Source organism: Ylistrum balloti, unplaced genomic scaffold (assembly GCF_031769215.1).
Source record: "Ylistrum balloti isolate Yb309-2 unplaced genomic scaffold, AGI_CSIRO_Ybal_v1 Utg370578, whole genome shotgun sequence".
NCBI classification, from domain to species: Eukaryota; Metazoa; Mollusca; class Bivalvia; order Pectinida; family Pectinidae; genus Ylistrum; species Ylistrum balloti.
This window is the reverse complement of record NW_026782360.1, coordinates 255,142-267,923: the sequence shown is the minus strand read 5'-3', so window position 1 is coordinate 267,923 and position 12,782 is coordinate 255,142. Positions and strand designations below refer to the sequence as shown.

The 12,782-nt window shown below is 36.7% G+C and overlaps 1 protein-coding gene across 1 annotated transcript in view; it reads left to right on the top strand.

Annotated features, from left to right (window-relative positions):
• Positions 1–266: 266 nt before the first annotated feature.
• LOC132556563 (clathrin interactor 1-like) overlaps positions 267–12,782 on the top strand; it is a 35,932-nt gene continuing 23,416 nt past the window's right edge. Inside the window, 6 exon segments of the mRNA XM_060220975.1 lie at positions 267–398; positions 1,760–1,961; positions 4,705–4,843; positions 5,364–5,498; positions 5,756–5,918; positions 6,939–6,986. Coding sequence (XP_060076958.1) covers positions 352–398; positions 1,760–1,961; positions 4,705–4,843; positions 5,364–5,498; positions 5,756–5,918; positions 6,939–6,986 — 734 coding nt within the window. The 5' untranslated portion in view covers positions 267–351.

Here is a 12,782-nt window from a genome sequence, read left to right as displayed (position 1 = left end):
ATAACACATTGTATGGGTGTCGATCGATTGCATTCCTTAAATCACTGTCTAATTCAGTAAGATATATCTCGGGTTTTGACACGTGTCCGTTATAAATATATTTTACTCACTGGATTCGTTCTATATATGTGCATGAGTCATGCCTGTCATTCTTGCAATGCCTATACTCGCCAACTGGTGGGTGTCCTGATTGAAAAGGATTCCCTTCTAAAAATAACCGACACCTTGATCACGTGATATAATACCCAAAGCGGTCATATTGTCAGTGAAAAACCAAAGCTGAGGAATCCCCAATCATCTTATTCATATCGGGGGTTGGGACATTTTAAAGGGGATTAAGACATTATTCAAATGTTCGCCGACAAGATGTGGAAGTTGAGGGAGATTACAGATAAAGTGTGAGTATATATTTTGTTATTCTATGTCGCTTTTCTAACGGATGTTGAACGTAACAACAGGCCTTGACCTTCCACGTCGACACCGGCTTCCGCTTTGACGTTTCGATGTCAATATTTTGTTTTTCGTAAATAAATGATTATCTTTTATATAATGATACTTGTTTTCAAATCAAAAGAAAATCCTCTAACGATAGTTAATGAACTAGTGAAACTGTTGACACTATTTATTGTAGTGGTGGTTTGGCTATACGTGCTTGAAGGGGGAGGTGTGGTCGGGTTGTCAACACCTCCATAGATTTGGGGAATGTAAAATATGTCACATTTTCTACACATCCTTTGTTCTGCGGATAATTCTGTTAACGATTGTAATTTTAAAAATATCTAATTATATGAATAAACTTGAGTTAGAGTCGATTAAAACGGAAACATTCCAGTATTTTGTACCCCTTCCCTGATTAATAACCGTATTGTATCAATACCATATACGAGCGTCAAAGGACATCGTTTTATCTAATAACAGCAATGATGCTGTAAAATAAACTGCTGTTGTCTTGTATCACTGGTTGAAGAAAATCCCTTTTCAAATGATCGTGATATAAAATACATAATGAAAGATGAAATATTTGTCAAATACTCTCCTTTACTGTCTTTTCTGATTGATATTTTTTATTTGTACTGAAACACAGTAAACATCAACCTGTCATTTAAAGCCTAATATAGCTAATCAGAATATGAAAATAGTCAAAATCGATATGAATTGCCGAAACACTGATGTTCATTGGTGAGACGGTACCTGAACACGAGAGGAGTAAAGGAGACAAAAAACCTGTTAACCAACCAATATGAATTGCACCAGTCAACATAATACTAATTAGCATTTATTTGTTTTGCCAATGAACATGGAGGCATTACTTTTTAACCTATGAATTAAAGAAGCTACATGTACACATCAACCTGCACCAATTGATAAGTTTTTAAAAATTCAGACTTTTAGCATAAGGCAGACATGAGTTTTTTATGACTTCAGTTTACCTGTAATGAAATCTTGTAATTGAATGTCAGCTCTTCATGGAGTAAAAATTGATATTGGCTAAGAAGTATACAGTATAGATAGCAGATATTTTCACCACATATAAACTCTTTCAAGTTACAAATTGCCAATATTTCCTACAAAATGAAGGTTTTGTACTTCGGCCCCTTTAAGTTGGATTCTCCTCAGCATATTGGACTTTTTTATGAATCATTGTAAGGTTGAATAAGTTATGGTCTCTGTTGATGACTTTTATCACAACATGACATATATTTATTTATCTTTTTTTAATCTTCAGACTTTTAATCTTTACAAATTTTCTTATTTGCAGTACCAATGTGGTAATGAACTACTCGGAGGTTGAGACAAAGGTGCGTGAGGCAACAAGTGATGAGGCATGGGGACCCCATGGTACTTTGATGCAGGAAATTGCACGTTACACATTCACATATGAACACTTTCCAGAGGTCATGGGAATGTTGTGGAAGCGAATGCTGCATGATAACAAGAAAAACTGGAGGAGAGTGTACAAGGTGTGCACTTAAGTCATATGTAGTTTAATAAATGTTTTGTTTATATAAGACTTATCAGAGACTCAAAACAGCAATAGCACAGTTCCTAACTTTAAAGTAGTACAATGCGTCACCTTTGGTGATGATTTGAGGTGTGTGGTTTGACCCCTAGCTATGTTACTCATGAAGCATATATCGGAAACTGACCTGGACCATCCGGTACTATAATGGTTATGTCAGTGACTGACCTGGACCATCCCGTACTATAATGGTTATGTCAGTGACTGACCTGGACCATCCTGTACTATAATGGTTATGTCAGTGACTGACCTGGACCATCCTGTACTATAATGGTTATATCAGTGACTGACCTGGACCATCCTGTACTATAATGGTTATGTCAGTGACTGACCTGGACCATCCGGTACTATAATGGTTATGTCAGTGACTGACCTGGACCATTCGTTACTATAATGGTTATGTCAGTGACTGACCTGGACCATCCGTTACTATAATGGTTATATCAGTGACTGACCTGGACCATCCGGTACTATAATGGTTATATCAGTGACTGACCTGGACCATCCTGTACCATCATGGATATGTCGGACACTGATCTGTACTGCTGTGGCTATGTCAGAGACTGATCTGTACTGTCTTGGTTATGTCAGAGACAGATCTGTACTGTCTTGGTTATGTCAGAGACAGATCTGTACTGTCTTAGTTATGTCAGAGACAGTTCTGTACTGTCTTAGTTATGTCAGAGACAGATCTGTACTGTCTTGGTTATGTCAGAGACAGATCTGTACTGTCTTGGTGATGTCAGAGACAGATCTGTACCCTCCGTGGTTATGTCAGAGACTGATTTGTACTGCTGTGGCTATGTCAGAGACAGATCTGTACTGTCTTGGTTATGTCAGAGGCTGATCTGTACTGTCGTGGTTATGTCAGACACTGATCTGTACCCTCCGTGGTTATGTCAGAGACTGATCTGTACCCTCCGTGGTTATGTCAGAGACTGATTTGTACTGTTGTGGCTATGTCAGAGACTGATCTGTACTGCCATGGTTATGTCAGAGACTGATTTGTACTGCTGTGGCTATGTCAGAGACTGATCTGTACTGTTGTGGTTATGTCAGAGACTGATTTGTACTGTTGTGGTTATGTCAGAGACTATGTCAGAGACTGATTTGTACTGCTGTGGTTATGTCGGAGACTGACCTGTACTGCCATGGTTATGTCAGAGACTGATTTGTACTGTTGTGGTTATGTCAGAGACTGATCTGTACTGTTGTGGTTATGTCAGAGACTGATTTGTACTGCTGTGGCTATGTCAGAGACTGATCTGTACTGTCTTGGTTATGTCAGAGACAGATCTGTACCCTCCGTGGTTATGTCAGAGACTGATTTGTACTGCTGTGGCTATGTCAGAGACTGATCTGTACCCTCCGTGGTTATCTCAGAGACTTATCTGTACTGCTGTGGCTATGTCAGAGACAGATCTGTACTGTCTTGGTTATGTTGGAGACTGATCTGTACTGTCTTGGTTATGTCAGACACTGATCTGTACTGTCGTGGTTATGTTGGAGACTGATCTGTACTGTCTTGGTTATGTCAGACACTGATCTGTACTGTCATGGTTATGTCGGACACTGATCTGTACTGTCATGGTTATGTCAGAGGCTGATCAGTACTGTCGTGGTTATGTCAGAGACTGATCTGTAATGTCGTGGTTATGTTGGACACTGATCTGTACTGTCATGGTTATGTCGGACACTGATCTGTACTGTCTTGGTTATGTTGGAGACTGATCTGTACTGTCTTGGTTATGTCAGACACTGATCTGTACTGTCATGGTTATGTCAGAGACTGATCTGTACTGTCATGGTTATGTCAGAGGCTGATCTGTACTGTCGTGGTTATGTCAGAGACTGATCTGTAATGTCGTGGTTATGTTGGACACTGATCTGTACTGTCATGGTTATGTCGGACACTGATCTGTACTGCTGTGGTTATGTCAGAGACTGATCTGTACTGTCATGGTTGAGTCCTTTAGCAAGCTTAAGACACTGTTTCCCATCTGCTGTGTAGAATAGATACAGTATATACTGTATAGTTGATATTATTGATGAGGATTTTGATGTAACTGTAGTCAACAAAAAAGGACAAAGTCAGATACCTGTCAGATATATTTACAATAAATCAAATGTCAGGAAATATGTTATGACGGTTAACATAGGTAACAATTGATAGATGTGTGAAATTAGATACGTTTGAAGTAGACAAAGCTGGGACTGCTACAAAATGCTTTCCCCACAAGTATACCTGATATTACAGGGAGACTTGGTATTCCACCTCAAAATGGCTAGGTCAGGTTTTCTTGTCCTGATTACTTTAGCAAGCCAATTTTAAACAGCTATTGATTTATTGTTTTCATGAACATGTTGACTGAAACTGATATTAAAGGATTATCTGAAATCCTTTATTGGTTATAACAAAAATTATATTTCAAGAGTTCACATTCAGTCCATGTGACCTTTGTAATATGTTGTTATAAGAACAGTAATTTTGATTTTCAGATAAATTTTATTTGGTGTTTAGTTACTAATGAAATTTCAGTCTGAAGACAAATTTTATATGGTATTTAAGGAATGCTTTGTGATTATTAGTTACATCGTTTCTTTTTGAAAAGAAATGCCTCATTGTTATTTTTAAATGATGTATATGTATATCTTATATTTAAAATTTCGCTTGTTTTCTTCAGTCATTGCTGTTGCTGACATATCTCCTAAAGAATGGATCAGAGCGTGTGGTGACAAGCTCCAGGGAACACCTTTATGACCTCCGAAGTTTAGAGAGTTACACTTTCACAGATGAGCATGGAAAAGATCAGGGATTAAATGGTATGATTTGAAAACAAGAGTATTACCTATACATAAAAAGATGCTACTTAGAGAGGAAAACTTGTTAATAGAATGAAATATTGCCCCTGTAATGTGTTTTAGCTCTTGCTGTTAAAAGTTGCATGCAGTCAAAACCAATCCATGTGCTCAATCTTAAAGGAGATTATAAAATTTCTACTGACAAAATTAATCTTGAAAAATGTTTAAAGTTCAAATTCATTCTAGAAGTTGAACAAGTAATTCAAAGGTCAGTGAAACAATTTGAGGAAATATATCAAGAAGTATACTGTTTTTAATTTCTCATTTATCCTGTCACTGACCCTGACATGCAATGAAAATAATGTCATGAACAGTACCATGACCTCGAAAGATTGATGAACAAGTTCAACAAAACAAAACGGCAGTTCCCATGCATGCACACTTTCCTTTGTGGACAGGTGATTCAGTTTACTAAGTATGAAAAAGTTGATGTTTCGGGGTTTATTCAGTAAAGCAATTATCACGTTTAATTCCTTTACAGTTCGACAGAAGGTACAAGAACTTCTAGAATTTATTCAGAATGATGAAAAGTTACGAGAGGAAAGAAAGAAAGCAAAACGAAACAAAGACAAATATATTGGAGTTGCAGGAGAGAGTTCAATTGGTGGACGATACAGTAAGTTTGGAGAATTAGTGTTTCAGATATTCCATTAGCTATTAATAAAGGCTGTAAATATCATAGTCTGCTTTCAATATAAAGTCCATCAATGTAGCAAAATCATTGGATTCGTCCATTTTAAATTTTTGTTTTTAAAATCCCTGTAGGATGAAGAAATTGTCATTTGTCAATAATGTATGATAAACAATCAAAGTAAATATGTGACCTGGTCCACTTCCTTCACGTAGATTTGCTTCACTGACTGGTTGTTACAGGTGACCGATATGATGAGGAACCGTCCAAGCGTGACCGTATGGATGAGATTGACGACTGGGACAGTGGTCGGAAGACTATGGCTGGGGAGGCTGTAGACAAAGTAAAGGGGCTATGGAACAAAGTCCAGGGCAGAAAGGGACCAGATGATGTAGTTGATTACAGGTAAGGGTGAGGTGTGCTATTACAGCCAAGGGTGAGGGATGGTGTAGTCATTACTGGTAAATTTGAGGTTAAGGTAAGAGGTTTTAATCAGGGGATGGTGTAGTTGATGACAGGTTGTAATCAGGGGATGGTATAGTTGATGACAGGTTGTAGTCAGGGGATGGTGTAGTTGATGACAGGTTGTAGTCAGGGGATGGTGTAGTTGATGACAGGTTGTAATCAGGGGATGGTATAGTTGATGACAGGTTGTAGTCAGGGGATGGTGTAGTTGATGACAGGTTGTAGTCAGGGGATGGTGTAGTTGATGACAGGTTGTAGTCAGGGGATGGTGTGATGACAGGTTGTAGTCAGGGGATGGTGTAGTTTATGACAGGTTGTAGTCAGGGGATGGTGTAGTTGATGACAGGTTGTAGTCAGGGGATGGTGTAGTTGATGACAGATTGCAGTCATAGATATTCTTGTTTTCTTTCATACTTTACTTGAATTTATGCTTTTCCCCATACATTGCTTGTTCTTGACACAGGGACTCTCTATAATGAGACCTTGCCATGTTCAACTTTGAGAACAAATGCACAAAATGTGTTTTTATGTCTCATGTTAAGATAGATAATAACAATTAAATAAGAACTAAATATTTAATCGTTTACATTGCCAAATCCAAATCTGGTTTTATGTTATTCAAACCGTTTTGACTATTTGCTTCTTGAGGGCAAGAGATTTCTGAAAGCAGTTTTCCATGTTTTACAAAGGAGACTGGCTTAGAAATAGATTAGGATGTAAATTTTTCATTTACTAAACATTTACTTGTTACTCACTCTCATGGACTTTTTTGTGGATTCCAAGATGTTATGTGCTGTGGGAAAACAAAGCCAAATATGACATCAGTTAACATTTTCTGCATGATTTTAAAAAAATCACAAACTAAAATATAAGAACATGTATAAGATACACGTAGATGTATTTATATAGCTGGTGATTTTCATTCTGTATAAAATCACCCCATTTTATGAAACATTTTAGTTCAAGCAAGATTCCTGCCGCCCGCAGAAGCAGTTTAACAGACTTTAGGTGAGATTTTATCCTGGTTTACTACAGGAAACATCTTAATAGAGCATGGTGTCATTGGTGTTGTGTATACTGTTCTATAAGGATATGTCCCCATTGTTTAGATGTTATGCTTGTCATGATATCCAGCTTGCAAAGTTAGCATCATGTCAAATTTGGGACACTTGTATCTTGACCTTAATCGTGGTATTTCCAAACGATCCTGGCTTTTAGACTTTAACCTTTGGAAAGGAGATAATTTTCTCTGTGAATTCATAGGAGTGGGATATTGTACTTTATCAAATATGGGAATGATATTTGTTTAGAAAATGTCAAAGAGATACATTATACAGAGCTAAACATATATGTAGTAAGACAAATTTACAGTACAACTAGTATACATGTGTGAGGTGCAAATAAAGGGTAGAATTATAGAGATGACTAATCCGTGACGTCCAGTATAGTTTAAATATAGATACATAGTATAAGCTTCAAGATCAATTTCCCTTCTTAAATGTAACATGTTTGTTTTGAATATTGTTATGCTATTGATTAAGACATTATGTAAACTATTTATATATACTAATACACTCGTACGTTGATAAGCTTAAAGCTTGGTTTTATGTGCATGATATTCAGAAAATTATGTAAAATAATAGCATGACTTGATTGATGATCACTACTTAACAAGCATGGCTGATAGGAAGAATTGACAAAACATTCAAACAAATCACAGTCAGATATGTCCAGCAACAAAAGATAAAGACTAGAGGTTCTTTGGCATCGTCACTCTCTTATTAAAGGTTTTAATTAGTCATTGGGGAATTCTCTTTTAGGTAAGAGAATTTGGATTGTAAATGTGAAGAACAACAGACCTGCCAGCTATTAAATAAATTGCACTGTTCTGATGTTTTTTGCAATTTTTTGGGGAATTCTTTTTTTTTTTTTATTTTGTAATTCTTTTTTGTAATTTTTTATATTTCTTGTCTGTTTCTGAACAGAAAACTTTTCAAAATTTTGCCCCTGATGTGTTTACATGAGTGCCTATCTACAAGTAAAGTGTCTAGGTGATAAGGATTACCTTTTCAATAGCAACAGGGAAAATAATGAATTTTTATATGCTACCTTGAAATGGTAATGTCAGGAACAGTAGTGCTTATACACCATAGGTCATTGTAATTGTGACTTTGCGATTTAATGTTGAATATGACATCAAACATTTGTATCTACCAAACGTAATAATTTTTTACTCAAAGCTTGTCTGTGACTGTTCCCCAGAATCCCAATAAATGTTAATACTCTTGCTGGCAGGTCTGAATCAGGCATGAATATTACATGTTTGATGGGAGATAGAAGTCCTGGTACTAGTCTGTGTCTTATTGCCTGTTGATGACCTACAATTGGAGCATGATTTGTAAAACATTATTTGGATATGACTCAAATTATAGCATGCTTGATCTGTAGTAAACAGAATATGGTTACATGTACCTGTGAAATCAGTTGATAGGCTGCATGCTGCATCATGACATTTCAAACTAATAAACATTTGGATTCATTTCATTGTTTTGTAAGTAAATAAAATTGATTCTAACATTAAAGATGCAATACAATAATACACTGTTGAAAACTATATGAAGCTACAAAAATATAACTTATTTTTTTTTTGAATTATTAAAATTATTAACTTTACACTAATATGGCAGTTGAAGTCTGCAGGTTCCCCCAAAGTTCTTGAATAATAAAAGGTTTGAAATTCTTAATTTATGTAGAATTTTGAAGATTAATCCCACCAGAGAATTTGAATAAGAGCGTGATGCACTGGTCCGCAAAATGGCTGATAATTGTGATGCTCAGATTCATTGGAATAGATTAGCTATAATATCTCTAAAATCTGGATAGCTCAAAGATAAAAAACAAAATAAACAGCTTAGTGAAAAGTGGAATCAGCATTAGTAATGATGGCAAAAGATAGAAAACAAAATAAACAGCTTAGTGAAAAGTGGAATCAGCATTAGTAATGATGGCAAAAAAGTGGAATCAGCATTAGTAATGATGGCAAAAGATAAAAAACAAAATAAACAGCTTAGTGAAAAGTGGAATCAGCATTAGTAATGATGGCAAAAGGTAGAAAACAAAATAAACAGCTTAGTGAAAAGTGGAATCAGCATTAGTAATGATGGCAAAAGGTAGAAAACAAAATAAACGGCTTAGTGAAAAGTGGAATCAGCATAATGATGGCAAAAGATAAAAACAAAATAAACAGCTTAGTGAAAAGTGGAATCAGCATTAGTAATGATGGCAAAAGGTAGAAAACAAAATAAACAGCTTAGTGAAAAGTGGAATCAGCATTAGTAATGATGGCAAAAGATAAAAAACAAAATAAACAGCTTAGTGAAAAGTGGAATCAGCATTAGTAATGATGGCAAAAGGTAGAAAACAAACCCCAAAAAGCAGATCTGCTCCAGTTAGACAGCAATGACAGTAATGACCAGGAGGTTTTGCTTGATGCTTGTGATATCACATGTACTTTGTAGTAGTAGGAAGGGGAATCCCCATGTCATGTTTGTGATATCACATTTACTTTATGGTAGTAGGGAGGGGAATTCCCATGTCATGAAGGGAGGAGAATCTCCATGTCATGTTTGTGATATCACTATGTACTTTGTAGTAGTAGGGAGGGAATCCCCATGTCGTTTGTGATATCATATGCTATCAGTAGTAGTAGGAAGGGGAATCCCTGTCTTGTTTGTGATATCACATGCTATCAGTAGTAGTAGGAAGGGGAATCCCCATGTCATGTTTGTGATATCATATGTTATCAGTAGTAGTAGGAAGGGGAATCCACATGTCTTGTTTGTGACATCACATGCTATCAGTAATAGTAGGAAGGGGAATCTCCATGTCATGTTTGTGATATCACATTTACTTTATCGTAGTAGGGAGGGGAATTCCCATGTCATGAAGGGAAGAGAATCTCCATGTCTTGTTTGTGATATCACATGTTATCAGTAGTAGTAGGAAGGGGAATCCCCATGTCATGTTTGTGATATCATATGTTATCAGTAGTAGTAGGAAGGGGAATCCCCATGTCATGTTTGTGATATCACATGTTATCAGTAGTAGTAGGAAGGGGAATCCCCATGTCATGTTTGTGATATCACATGCTATCAGTAGTAGTAGGAAGGGGAATCCACATGTCATGTTTGTGATATCACATTTACTTTATCGTAGTAGGGAGGGGAATTCCCATGTCATGAAGGGAAGAGAATCTCCATGTCTTGTTTGTGATATCACGTGTTATCAGTAGTAGTAGGAAGGGAAATCCCCATGTCATGTTTGTGATATCACATGTTATCAGTAGTAGTAGAAAGGGGAATCCCCATGTCTTGTTTGTGATATCACATGTTATCAGTAGTAGTAGGAAGTGGAATCCCCATGTCATGTTTGTGATATCACATGCTATCAGTAGTAGTAGGAAGGGGAATCCACATGTCATGTTTGTGATATCACATGTTCTTTATAGGTGTAGGAAGGGGAATCCCCATGTCATGGTTGTAGGAAGGGGAATCCCTATGTCATGGTTGTAGGAAGGGGAATCCCTATGTCTTGTTTGTGATATCACATGTTCTTTATAGTTGTAGGAAGGGGAATCCCTATGTCATGTTTGTGATTTCATACATATTGATGCAGGAAGACATTGTTTGGACATCATGCATTTATTTTCTGTTTGATTTATATACTTAACCTCATCACCATCAGACAGATTTATTAGTATAATCCTTTTATAGTTATGAATTTGAGCATATTTGCCGATTGAGTGTAGGAATGCCCTTCTAACTCCATAAGTAGTACTTTTAGTATATTATGTAGGTGTTGTTGTCCTCTATTTTACACCAGTTGTAGATATCAAATTTCATGATTGTTGTCTGTAATTATTGTGTATTTAGAATGTTTATTAGTATGCTTTCACACGCTAATTAACCTGACATTGATTACTAATCCGCATACACTATTTGCTTTATTAATTATGTGGTTTAGTTAAGTGTTTGTTGGTCTTTTTTTCTCGTCGAAAAATGGTTCCCCATAAAATATATATGTAATTTATTGCTATAATTACATGAAAGTCAAATTAAAATAAAACTGTAATAAAAACGTGCAGGCCAGTGGTATACATACTGGCCACTGGTATATGTACCAGCCATTGGTATACTGGCCACAGGTATATGTACAAGTCACAGGTATACGTACAAGCCACAGGTATACGTACTGGCCACAAGTAAACATATCGGCCACGAGTATACATGCCGGCCACAGGTATACATGTCAGCCAAGGGTATACATACCGGCCATAGGTGTATGTACTAGCCACTGGTATACATACTTGCCACTTGGACTTGGTATAAGTCTCTTTTTTGTGATTTTTCTTTCTTCTTTACTGATTTATTTTCATTCAACAGACTTGAGAATCCAGTTATAGAATTTGTAACAGTGATAATGAAATACAATCAATTGATGATGATATCCAAAGATTGTCAAGGTACTAGTAGGTTGTTTTGCTACACAATCTCAAAGGATGGAATTACCAAATTTCAATTTGAGAGGTGGAATCATCAAAAAAAGGGTGCAGCTGATAATTAATTGTAATGGAAATCTTACAACAAGGTATATTTGCAATCAATAGAAATGCATGCTTATAGGATATCTGACCAGATTAGTATTTCATATTGAAATGACAATATATACCACATGTGACTTAATGTCAAGATATGAGAAGTGACAGCACATGTGACTAAATGTCCAGTCATGAGAAGTGGCAGTACATGTGACTAAATGTCCAGTCATGAGTAGTGGCAGTACATGTGACTAAATGTCCAGTCATGAGAAGTGGCAGTACATGTGACTAAATGTCCAGTCATGAGAAGTGGCTGTACATGTGACTAAATGTCCAGTCATGAGTAGTGGCAGTACATGTGACTAAATGTCCAGTCATGAGTAGTGGCAGTACATGTGACTAAATGTCCAGTCATGAGTAGTGGCAGTACATGTGACTAAATGTCCAGTCATGACAAATGACAGTACATGTGACTAAATGTCCAGTCATGAGAAGTGGCTGTACATGTGACTAAATGTCCAGTCATGAGTAGTGGCAGTACATGTGACTAAATGTCCAGTCATGAGTAGTTGCAGTACATGTGACTAAATGTCCAGTCATGACAAATGACAGTACATATGACTGAATGTCCAGTCATGAGTAGTGGCAGTACATGTGACTAAATGTCCAGTCATGACAAATGACAGTACATGTGACTAAATGTCCAGTCATGAGTAGTGGCAGTACATGTGACTAAATGTCCAGTCATGACAAATGACAGTACATGTGACTAAATGTCCAGTCATGAGTAGTGGCAGTACATGTGACTAAATGTCCAGTCATGAGAAGTGGCAGTACATGTGACTAAATGTCCAGTCATGACAAATGACAGTACATGTGACTAAATGTCCAGTCATGAGTAGTGGCAGTACATGTGACTAAATGTCCAGTCATGACAAATGACAGTACATGTGACTAAATGTCCAGTCATGAGTAGTGGCAGTACATGTGACTAAATGTCCAGTCATGAGAAGTGGCAGTACATGTGACTAAATGTCCAGTCATGACAAATGACAGTACATGTGACTAAATGTCCAGTCATGAGTAGTGGCAGTACATGTGACTAAATGTCCAGTCATGAGAAGTGGCACTTTTCATGCACCTATATTGATTTATTGTACAATGTATGTTGTGTTATACTAACAAATGTTTTATGACCAGTTATGGCA